This window comes from Chlamydotis macqueenii, chromosome Z (assembly GCF_036417535.1).
Source record: "Chlamydotis macqueenii isolate bChlMac1 chromosome Z, bChlMac1.mat, whole genome shotgun sequence".
Taxonomy (NCBI): Eukaryota; Metazoa; Chordata; class Aves; order Otidiformes; family Otididae; genus Chlamydotis; species Chlamydotis macqueenii.
Window position 1 is genome coordinate 19,262,130 of NC_141593.1, and position 12,593 is coordinate 19,274,722.

At 42.0% G+C, this 12,593-nt stretch overlaps 1 protein-coding gene across 1 annotated transcript in view; it reads left to right on the forward strand.

Annotated features, from left to right (window-relative positions):
• Window positions 1-7,005: 7,005 nt before the first annotated feature.
• RAB3C (RAB3C, member RAS oncogene family) overlaps window positions 7,006-12,593 on the forward strand; it is a 125,282-nt gene continuing 119,694 nt past the window's right edge. The window contains exon 1 of the mRNA XM_086770961.1: window positions 7,006-7,062. Coding sequence (XP_086627087.1) covers window positions 7,039-7,062 — 24 coding nt within the window. The 5' untranslated portion in view covers window positions 7,006-7,038. The remainder of the gene's footprint in view (window positions 7,063-12,593) is intronic.

Below are 12,593 nucleotides of genomic sequence, written 5' to 3' on the forward strand. Positions count from 1 at the left end.
AATCACATCCTCACATTTGAGCTCCCAAGGCTTATTCTTCATCTCCTTGATGAAACAGGACTGATGTCTGAGTAGGCATGGTGATTAGTGGTTTAAGTACCTAGGCAGAATAGAAAATCAAGTAATGATTCTTTTTCTTCCTGAATCATGCATAGCTAAGGGACCCAAAAATAACTATTATGTTGTTTCCTGCCCCAACAGCCTCTTCTAACACAGCTGCAGAATATTCATGGGAAGTACTTGATAAAATCACCATGACATCATTAGCAGCAACTGTTTCTCTATCTTGAAATGCTTATTAGATGAGAAAAAGCAAGCTAAATTAAATTATATTAGAGCTAGATGTGAATATATTTATTTCCTCATTCATTTTTACATTTTTGGCTGAAAAAAAAAATACGCAATCTGACTAGATGCAGTTCTCTTAACTAAATATTTATGATTTTCATGTTCTTTTTTAACTTCAGTCTACAGTTACTGTAGCAGAAACTTTTAAAATAAACTCTTGTGAACTGTAGAAGAACTAGTGAACTGTAGCAATATCTATCACTGTCATTTCAATTAATTATTGGAAGCTTTATATCATACTGAGGGGAGACAGACAGAGAAAGTCAGATGCAAAATGAATGAAAACAGCCCCAGAAGTCTCATTGACTGTGTGTACATCTGATAAAATCACTAAGATTATTTCTTTAACCAACCAGCCTTTCACCAAGAGTAGGAAAAAAATAACAAAAAAAACCAGCCTGCTTGGTCTGAGAATCCCATTGCTTATGGCTGCTGCTTCCCTTGGGTCTTCTGCAGAACTTAATACAGTTGAATTCATTGTGTAGGATTTGCTGCTATGCGGTTTTAACAACTATTTTGGCAGTGTATAAATGATTTGACAGGAAGAACTGTGTGAAAATTCCTACCAGAGCAGCAGCCCGAGACCTCTCTCTGTAGGTCATCCAATTGATCTAAGCTGTTGTTAGCACTGAGCCATCAATATCATCCAATGACTTTCCAGAACTGTGACGTGGTATATGATGGATCTGACAAAACTCTATTTTGTTTGCCACGTTTAAGAATTTCCATGCTTGATAGAAACTAATGCATGTTCTTTTCTTCCATTGGAGCTTCCTCTTGTCAAGGCCAGATCTTGTGATTAATGGTATAGAAATGCATGGACAGTAAAAGAACCATTCTTTTCATATACAGAAAGCTTAGGATGATGACATTTCACCACGAATAAAGCTTGTTGCAAAAACATTACATAAGCAATACAATTAACTGTAATTTAAGTGCATTTTTTAATTTGATGATGTACATACTGCTACTAAATATCTCTACAGATATATGCACAATTCCAAGCATGGGTTTTAGTTCAACAATTTCTATAACTTTTATTAACCTGCTCATCATGATAAATATACACTGCCCTGGTCTTCCTCTTGAATGATATGCAGACTCTGAGTGTAAAGCTCTTGTTCAGGAAATAGCTGAGCAGACATTTTAAAGATTTTTAAAGTTACACTTTGTACCAAAAACTGTGCTGGAATACTTAAAAGTACTGCTCCAGGCAGCAGTTTGTCCCTTGCCTGCAGAGGTCACTGGACATGCAGATACACAGTGGGGTGAACGTTGAGATTAGGTGGTGACTGGAGTCAAGAGTAAGAGGCATTTTTCTTCAGTCCCAGGACACGTAGCAAAGGAATATGCCTCCAAAGAGAGATATATGAAGTGCCATTTGATCTCCACAGACCAGGGTGAGCTTACTGCAGACAAGCCAGTGTGCTATGCAACAGAAAATGAAAAACACAATGCAAGTTTTCCCGTTTCAATACGCCAATGAAATATGAGGATGCAGGAAATGTGATGGCATATTTGGTGCTGTGACCCAGTACCCATGGCAACAACAGTGCAAAGACAGATTACCCCACTGCTCATTTCCATCAACAGCAGAACAGTAGTGATTTATACTGGCCCCTTATTCACAAAATGAAAAGCTGTATTTTAGTTCTGTGTTACCATTTTACTGCTTGCGAAGTTTAACAGAGAAGAGACCGACAGTATCTCCTATACTGGGAATCAGAAGAAGAAAAAAAAAATATCACTGACAAGAACCGCTTACTTGTCTTTCATTGTAATGAGGACCTGTCAAGTCTCATGTGACGAGCATAAGACTTGCTCTTTTAGCCACTGCTTTCTCGTTCCTCACTATGGCATCTCCAGTTCATGCATCAGCAGTGTGCTGTCATGTGGCCTGACGTGTGAGTGTCATCTGTTGGGATTTTAAGGACTTGCAGAATCTGGCAAGGTCACAAAATCAAGCATTTATACACAGCAGTGAAGCATCTTCATCTGTTGCAAATATAACAACTTTCATGGTTTACCCCAAGACAAAATTCTATATAGTTTATCTGTCTTCTGGCCTGACAAGACGTCCCCACAGATATTTTTCAGTGAGTCTGTATCTGAGATCTGTGCTTAAGACAGATCTTGTCTTGTTTCAGTGTCACATCTGCTCTCAACAGAATTTCTGCTCTCAGTTCATTTCAGAACTCTATTTTGTAAATTTATGCTTACCTTCTTGTTGAAATAATGTTTAAAACGGTAATTGGAAAGAAACATTCCTGAGATCTTTAGCCATTCTTTTCTCGCTCTCTACGTTTCCTGTTTAACTAGTCAAATATAAAGATCCTATACTTTTTTCCTTTAAAAAAAATACCAACAAAACCAGAAAAGTCTAAAGAAGGCATTCCTCAACATTTACACTTTGCAAGCATAAGCCTGACTCGCAAATATGACAGACTGCGTCAGGGTGAACGACCTTAATGAAAGACCCGTGACTTTCTTTTTTTTCTTTTCTCTGCATCCAAAGTCCAATCCCAGGATAAGTCAAACAGCATGCAGGAGTAAAAGAAATACTGTGTTCTAAAAGGTTGGAGAAAAAAAAGCTATTTGACATTAAGGAAGAGAACATGAGAGAAAACATTGTCAAGACATACAGATATTTCAAAATGGCAGGCGTTTCGTACCTAACAAGAATCTTTATTTTCTTAAGTCAAAAACTGAAAGGATTTGTGTTTTCCTCTAAAAATTACAGGAAAGGAACAATGATCATTAGTTAACTCTCTTTGCCTTGTTATTCTGACTCTTAACTTAGGCTGCTTCTACTTCTGAGTCTTACTTACTTGTTAATTTTACAGCATGGCCAACACTTTGAAAGTTTGGAAAGCACAGAAAATATTTGCTCCCAGTACATGCACTGAACTTGCGAAATAAAAGTTACATTGCATCTATATTACTTTTACTTATGTAGGCTTCTAGTGCAAAATTGAGAAACAGTTTTGCTAACATGTCCATCATTCCAGAATTCACTCATCCAAACCAATTCAGGTGCATACAAACCAGTTGTCTCCTGGTGCCTTTGTTAATAAAAGATTTCTTATATTTAGAATGCAGCCCTGAAAGTTGTTGTTTATCTTCTATGTACCGTAAAATCAGTGTTTTGGGCAAAACCCAAACTGTGTTACATGACTGAAAAATGTCCTAAAATCACACTGTTCTAAATCTAGATAAGCCAGATTAACTAGATATCTCATGGGCAGCATGCTCATTCTAGGTTAGATTTTGTGATGACATATGTTATTTGAATTACTATTTGCCATCACATAAGGAAAATGAAAATGTCTCCTTTTTTCTTTAGTCCAAATTAGCAAATAATAACTACCTTGCATTCCATGATCCGGCATTTGAAAAAAAAAAATAATTAAAAAAAATCACTTTTGCCTGTCAGCAAATGAAAAGGAGGTAGTATAATCAAAGCAGTCACTGAAAACCTGAAGTGACGTCCATGACTACTTCTGCAGTGTTTCTACTACTCCTGGTTAAAAGAATTAGATATTTTACTAAACTGAGTGCCTTGTATGGTAGCACCTGGTGAAAATGGCTAGTTCATAGTAATTACGTACAAAAGAGAGCTTCAAGCACACAGTGTTCCAAAAACATTAACATATTATTAGCCAGTGATTAATAACAGGAATTCCTGCCTCACAAAAACAGTGCTCTGCAGACACGAATATTCAGGAGTATTTCGGACACGAATATTCAGGAGTATTGTCATAGCACGCCACAGACTAGGATGCTTGAGGTACAAAACCTTAGTTGTGTCTAGCATTATACTAGGTAATTCTGGTCCATTTCGTTCCCATACTATCTTCAAAAGCCTCTGAAGAAGACAGAAAGAAAAGGACAAAGTTACTGCCAGAAGACAAATAATAAACAAAACCTGAGGAATTAAAAAAAACCCAAACAGTAGCATCTCTTCAAACAACACACAAAGCAATATCTCAGTGTTACTTCTTGTGGTTTTATGCCTTTTAAAAATTAAACAAAGAAACGGAAAACTACTGTTTATGCAGAGATGCTGTTTACTTTAACATTTTTAGTTAAAAAAAAACAAGAAAAAAAAATATGATCCCATGCTTTAAAGAAGGCCATATGACAATCTAAAAAGTAACTCTGCTTTATGTGCTATTGATAGTTCCATGTATGAGGGTTGTAGGTGAGAGATTGTTCAGAGACTTCAATGCTAAGATAAACACCAATATAATAAAAAGATGTGGAAGATCTTTGTCTTTGGATAAATCTGGAAACTCAGCATAATTTAAGTCTTGTAATTTCTAATGCAGTATCTGCAGTAAATCTACCTTAAAAGTTTAAAAGAATAGTAAATCCAGAGTACCTACTTTCTACATTCTATAATTAAAAGCATCTCTGAATATTTGAATCTGCTCTTTCAAATACCTAGTTAGCGAACATTTAAAATGACATTCCAAAATTAGAAATGATTTATGGAAAGGCATGGTTTAATATATTCATGATTGTGTAATATACTTATAATACTTCCTTAAAAACAATACTCCATGAAACAAGGCTTTAACAGGAGGAAGAATCTCTCTGTTTTTCCATAATTGCAATTAATAACAAATATAATGTGCTCTGTTTTCAGCAAGAATTGAAGTTACTCATTACTTTTTGTATGTATCCGCCTAAAATCAACAGCAAGAATAAATCATATGCATTAAAAAAAAGCATGTTTATGCATGCATGCACACATACAGATGGTCTAAAACGCTGAGCCAATTCATGATGTCTACACGCCCACATTGGCAGAAAGAGTAACATTCAGTGTTTCATGCATGAAAGAAGAATCAGCTGCAAAAATACATGATGGCATACATCATGTCTTCGGAAAAAAAAAAACCCTTAATTCCTGTTTTCATGTTATAGTAAGGTAGGTTTAAATAGCTGTAAATGAAACTAAAAACCTACAGTGCTAGAACGAATTTCCTTCTGACATACACTTCAACCCATATCCATGTCTCTACAATTTGCCTATGTCACAGCTTCTATAGGTGATTTACTTTACGCACACCATGTATGTAGAAGTGGGCAGTCCACAGGGCAGATGGCTGTTTTTGTGCTGCCTCAGCCACCGCAGCTGCCGTCTCCTCCCCTTTCCTCTCTGCCCAGACAATGTCCAGCTCTCTGAAGAAGACAGAAGACAGAAACTCGGGCAGGCATCCCCAGGGCAAGTCACACTCATGGTTTTCCTTCACCCTTTCAGTAAAGGAGAACAGGCCAAATCTTAAATCTGAATACAACACTGTTTACACATTTTCCTACCTTCCGTGGACCTGGATATTTGGGCCCAAGGTAAGTATGGACTCTGCATGATGAGGTTAAGGAAAAATTGCCAAGATAGATGTTTAAAACATCTTCTTGGACAATAAAAACCAGCGTTGGGGACACATGCAGAAGGTGTGGCGCTTTTTTGGCATTTTACTGTCATTCCCTTATGATGACATCAATACTGCCGTCAAAAACGAGCGCCACCACCCAGAAGCAACAACTCCAAGTCCACGTGGCGCTGCCACCATCGCACAGCCCAGCGCCTGTCTGCTGCTGTTTCTCAAAAGCTGGAGAAAATCCAAGGGAGGAAAGAGAAAGCAGGGACAATGGGATATGATGAAGAGGAGGAGGAGCCACAGTGCAGGTAGGGCCTGTTACTATACAACAGTGAGGGTGTCAGCCAGCAGCTGCCATGTCGAAGGGCACTCAGCCTTGCTCAGCCCGGGGACCGGCTGTAGGGAGCGAGAAGGGCAGCATGAGCGGGACTGAGGCGTGGTGGGCACTGTGAGCACCCTGTCAGCACTGGGTCACGCTCGCCGCAAACCACCGCCCCGGATGCCCAGAGCTCGCTGGGTCACCCGCCGAGGCGTGGGCGGGAGCGGGGCATGGCGGGGCGGGTGGTCCGGGCGCCCCCTGCCGGCGGGGCGGAGCGGGCCCACCCCGGCTGCCGGCACAGGGATGACGGGAGGTGAAATGGCGGCGCAGCGCGGGCGCTTCCTGGCCGATCCCGCAGGAGCCGCGGTGCAGCCCCGCGCCACGCCAGGGCAGCGGAGCGGTGTTTGATGGCCCCCTCGACGAGCGGGCACTCTCCACGCAAGAGCCGCTGCCCGCCGTGCCCGCCACCGGTCTCGCTCCCCTGCGCTGCTCCTCCGCGGCTTGCTGGCACTCGGGCTGTGGCGGTGGGGCCGCGGAAGGCAGCGCATCGGCTCCGCCAGCTCCGTCGCTGCTTTCCGCCTCAGCACGGGCAAACCGCACTGCCCGGGCCTTCCCAAGCCCCACCGCCTCTCCCCGGCCCCGAGAGAACGTCGCAACGCACCGCACGCACCCCGCCGCTCCGCGGGGCTGCACCACCTCCTTCCGCGCCGTCCTCCGGGGCGGGTGGCGGAGCGCGCAGCACCCCGGGAGCTGTAGTCCTTCCTCCCCGCCCTGGCGGCAGCGAGCGCGGGGGAACTGGGCAGGAGGACTACAGCTCCCGGGGGAGCGCGGGAGGGAGGGGCGGTGCCGGGGGCGGAGCGGGGACAGCTCCGGTGCTGATCGCGACGCGGGTTTGTCAGCAGAGCCCGGGCGGGCGGCGGCGGCGGTGGCTGGGGGCTGCGGGAGCGAGCGGGCAGCGGGGCGAGCGGCGGGCCGCGCCCGGCGATGAGGCACGAAGCGCCCATGCAGGTCGGTGCCCGGGCCAGAGCCGAGCGAACAGTGGGGGCGGGGGGCGGCGGGCGCAGTGTGGCCGGGAGCCGGGCGCTCGGCGGGACGGGGCAGGAGCCCCTCCGCCCTGTAGCGGCATGGCGGGGCTGGCGGGCTGGGCTCTCCCGACGGTGACAGGGAGGTCTGAGGGCGGAGCGGGTGAGGACGCTTCTTGTGAGGGGCCCAGAGTCTGTGAGGAGGCCCAGGGTGTGTGTGAGGGGGCCCGGGGTGCGTGTGAGGGGCTTGGTGTGAGGGGGCCCGAGGTGTGCATGTGAGAGGCCTGAGGTGTGCGTGAGGGGGCCTAGGTTGTGCGTGTGAGAGGCCCAGGGGTGTGCGTGAGGGGGCCTGGGATGCATGAGGGGATCGGGGTGCGTGTGAGGGGGCCTGGGGGAAGCCATGCTCCTGTGAGGTGGGTCCCCACCAGGCGGTCTCAGCAGGCAGGGGACGAGTGCAGGGCAGGGGTGCAGTGGGCTCCGCTCAGTCCCACGTGCAGTGCGGTTCCCCGGGCTGGGGGCAGCCAGAGCAGGGCTGCGGTGGCCACGGGTGGGTTTCGGGTCTCATTTGGGCAAAGCGAAGAGGCTTTTGCAGATGCTGCCCTTTGAGCGATGGTCACAGCTCCCCTTGGAGTGGATGGCTGTAGGGTGGTGAGAGGTAACGAGGTCCTACCTGGATGCACAGGAAGCTGGCACGGCATCTCCACCTGTTTATTGAAGTTATCCATCTCCACCTGTTTATTGCAGTTATCCATCTTCAGCCGGGAGAGATGGCTCGTGGCTAGAACTGGGGGTAGCAAAGAGGTGGCGCCTCTTCAGCAGTTTTTATTTATGGAAAAATGTAATGCCCCTTAGCACTGAAGAAACAGATGCTTTACAGACACAAGTTACATTATGCTGAGTTTTTAGCAGTTTCTAGGTTGTTGACTTAAAACAGTTTACCTGGTGAACTATACTTCAGTTACTAATTAGCACCTATTTTATAATCTCATGCAGGAGCTCTGTAGACCCCAGCCTATACACTCAAACACATGATTGTTTTTTAATAGAAAATCAGTCATGTTACCAGTGGATTGGTAACAGTCAATCCCACTGATTTTATACAATGCAAAGAGCACTTTTGCAGTCTGTTGTGATTTAAGTTATGAACTGCAGCTCTGTTAGGTGATGTTTTCATGCTGGATATCTACTGCAGTAATCGACTTTCAGCTTGAAGGGAAGATCTGCATCTTTTTCAATATGCATGCTCAAAAATAAGTCTGAAATCTTAAGTTATGTTGATAAGAGTTTGGTTTGCTTGACTTTTGGGCAGAGATTGATAATCTCATAAATCTTTTGCTGAGAAATTGCTTAGATGTCACATGCTGTGCACCAAAGAGGTGCACTAGAAATAAGCCGTTCTTCAGTAAGAGTGTCTTTCAGTTTTCTGTTTGGAAAAACACCAATAATGAGGATGCTGCTTAAAATGTCTAGTTCTCCATGCTATATGCATGTGTTGGAAATGTTTATGTGATATTTGCCATTTATTTACACATGCTTATTGAAATACTGAAGTGATGTCTAGTATGTATTGACTTTGGAGAGCATTTCATTAAAAGCAAATTTCACTAGTAACGGATGACAACTACAGATTGATCACTATTTCATTTGACATTTTGGAACAGGTGTTGAATGCACTGATGTTGTTAAGTAGTTGTGGGGAAAAAAAATGGTAGTACAACATTAAAATGAAGTCAAATGAAAAGAAAGTCCAGATATTAAAAAAAAAAAAAGAGTACTCAACGCACATCAGAGAACAGCTTCTTGGGTTTTTTATATCATTGTCAGTACAAACGGAGTTATTGTTAAACATAATTGAGTAAAAGTCAGTGGAAATCACAGCCTTAGTATAAAAAGAGACAGCTGTAAAAAACCCTACATATTTCACTTTTTCAAGACTCGTGAGATGGTCAAACAGTGTCTATTTTTAAGCATATCTCATGCAAAATTATAATCACAAGCATCTGGATTTTTCCAAGATGTAAAAATGCAGTCTGGCAGATGAGATTTGATTTCTTTACTTGTAGTTTCTGCATATTTTTTTTTCTTCTACTTATGCTATTCCCAGCATACTCAAATATTATCCTTGTTAAAGATTCCCGTAAAACTATATTCTGTTTTGGATTCCTCTTTTTAAGAGTCCTTTTGTTTTCCAGTATTAGGCTACTGTGGTTGGGCCTTGTTCAAATGTGGTTTAGACCGGCTGAACTAATTGCTTGATTTATCTCTTTTAGCTATCTGATTTCCTATTACATGAAACAGATGTAGTTGCTTCTTTGCACACAACAGATTTATGGAACAGTCTGTTACAGAGCTACCATCTCTGAACTGTACAGCAACAGAAAGAGTGATCAAATATATGCCTTTTGATTATGATAAAAACAACTCAGAGGAGAGTGTAAGCATTTTTTCCATTTCCATTAAGCAATAATTAAAAAGAAAACTAAAAAGTTAAAATATTTTAGCAAGATAAGAAAAAGGGCCTGTGCAGTGGCACTGTCTTTCTATATTTATGAATTCTTAGTTTCAATCTCAAGCTCATGCCGTTTCTCTGTAGATAAGAAGGGCCAACAATTACCAGAAAGGCAGCCCAAACAGTCCTTCCAGAGAAAGAATTACTTAGTGTAAAAGTTTACTATTGTCATCTACTGGATATAATTGTACCTGGGTCAGAGTTTGTGACTAATTTTCATTTTTCTAGCCATGTTTTCAAAGAACAGATATAAGTCTTAGTCGTCCTTATGGCCACGGAGAGGTCTTTGGTTTAGAAGTCAAAAGCAATGAACTCTCTTTGCTGTGAAACACAGAAGTCTGTAGGTTGGTGCATGTTCTTTTAAGAATTGGTCTGAATTAGTTGAAATATCTGTGTATCTCTCAGTGGTTTCCCCTAAGGCTTTGATGGTGAAGATTCAATGGGAAATTCTCAGTGATTCATAAACTCATTTACTCTCTTCAAGTTTCACTCCTTATCTGATTGTAGGATGCAAATTTTCCACATACCTGCACTTTGCCAAGATTAAAAAAAAAAAGTGGGAGTATAGTTTGCATGTAGTTTGGATAAGCCATTCTTAGTGTTTATCAGAATATATGGACATTTATGGTGGTAGTTTGTAGAAAATGCTAGATTTCTGGAGACTTTCTCTTTCACTTGCCAGGACATCAGATCGTTTCAAAGGTTACTGAGGCTGTAGAGGTCTGGGAAAAGCAGGAAGTGGGAAATAATCTGTAAACAATCTGCTTTGCCAAGGAAATAAATGAAAACATTTTCTTCTTAACTTCTCATATCCTTTTGTCGCTGGCGATAGTTATGCCCAGACAAAATAGGTTTATAACAGACACATCCAAACACAATGGAGAAGGGCAATAGCAGGCAAAAAGGCTGCTTCCAGATATTTAAGAGGTTGTTATAAAATTGTGATGAAAAAAAAGGCCAAATCAAAGCTATTAGACACTGGATTTAGCATGGCAATTCATCTTCTATCACTCAGCAAAATTATTAGATATGTCAGTCTTGGTTCAAATTACAAGCACTGGAGTAGATGAGGCTGCCAAGCCACTGACTCCACAGAGCAAGTTATATACACGTTTTTGTTAAGCGATCAAGGTGTTCCTCTTTCTGTCACTACCTCTTTTTGGAAGTGTACTGTGGAAGCTCATTCCCTTGCTGGTTAGATAGACTCTGATCTCAGAGGCACTCAGGGCTAGTTTATATTGACTTCTTCCTGTCCAGTATCTGCTCCAGTATACATCAGTCTAAACAATTCTCATTTTCTAATCTTTGCTCCAGATTACTATCTAGAGAAATAAGCGTAAGTTTTGTTTACTTTTTTTTTTTTCAGATTTCTCTCATAAGATAAGCTTTTCATTCTCCTGATCTTCCTAATAACCTTTTTCTGTACTTTTCTGTTTGAACTCAGCTTTCATAAGCATGCTTGACTGGAATTGTTACTAGTGGCATCTCACCAGTGCCTTAGACAGTGGCATTAGTATTTCCCTTTGTCTCTTGGCCTGATGCAGCTGCTCTGGCAATTGAGAAACTGCATCGTCTTTGCTAGCCTCATGACCCTGAGTGCTGCACTAAATTAGGCAAATGGCAGAGGGCTGTAGCCATCTCATCTTCATTCTCTTTCCTGCCCCTGAGTAAATCCAAATTTATTTCTGCTGGAGTACCTGCTGGACAGAGCTTGTGTTTTTTCTTTTCAAAGCAGCACTATTTTGGTGGCTTCTTGACATCCTGTACTAGACTAACTCATTTAGGACTTTATCTCTGGTTTTGCCACTATTTGGAGAAGGATATTTTACCATACTACTTAGAGTGGGAATTGGAAACATGTTTCTTAAGCTACCCTTTTCGGGGAGAAGGTAAACTTAGATGAAAGAAAGACAGATGAGGGTTAATGCCCTAGCTTACCATGAGCAGATTCACCAGAATCCATGTGCTAGAGCCTTGCCAGAACCATTCTTTGCTGCACCTTGCATTCTGCTGTCCTGGGCAGGTGAAGGCACTGTGGCCACATTAATGTTACTTCTGCTGATATGAAGCAACTAGACCTTCTTTAAAATGTTTTAGACTCTCACTTCTCTATATTTTCCCAATATTCCCCAACTTGGCATTTCAGTATGCCACTTATAATAAAACTTTGCATTTCTAACTACACCTTTCAGACTGGGTTATGATATGCTTACACATATTCATGAATCTAACCTCATAATACCTTGAAGCAGATAAGCTTCTCCTGATGATGCCAAGTACATTGGTTCACAAGCTGTGCTCTGCAGATGGCTGGCAATCCGTAAATTCCAAATAAGTGGCTGGTGCATTGTCCGCTGAACTCTGTTAAGTCTTATTAATTGCTCATTTGAAAATTAGATGATAAGGATTCATGAAAATTGGCTATGGTCTGCATCTGTGGATACTGATGTATTTGTTGAGAGCACACCAAAGGTAAGAGAGCGTAAGCAGCTCACCCAACATATAGAAAAAAAGAAAACAGAAGTCATAGGATACTCTGAAAAAGGGATAAAGTCTGATCTCTAGAATACTGGTCTGGTATTTTACCTAGAAAATAATTTATTTCTTATGACTGAGTTACATTGTCATAGTATTCTTATATAAAACAGTCTTGGTAACATTTTGACTACTCTGATGATGACACTTGATCTGCACATTAAAGACACTGCAGTGCATCCTACAGACAGTCTGGTGAGTTACAAACATTGAATTTTCCCATTGCATTCCATTGTTTCAATATCTGTTGGTTAAGATTGACTAATTATATCTAACAAAGCAAAAAGATCACCTCACAAAAAGCTATGTGTGCTGGGAACTCTGTGTTTTTACTAAAATAATTACTATAGTCAGTTCCTTTTTAGAAAGCAATGGAAATATATATATTTCCACACTGTGTATAGAAAAGAAGCGTTGCTCTTTGAAACAGCTGTGAATTAGCTAATCAGTGTCTACCCATCCTTAATGTAGGT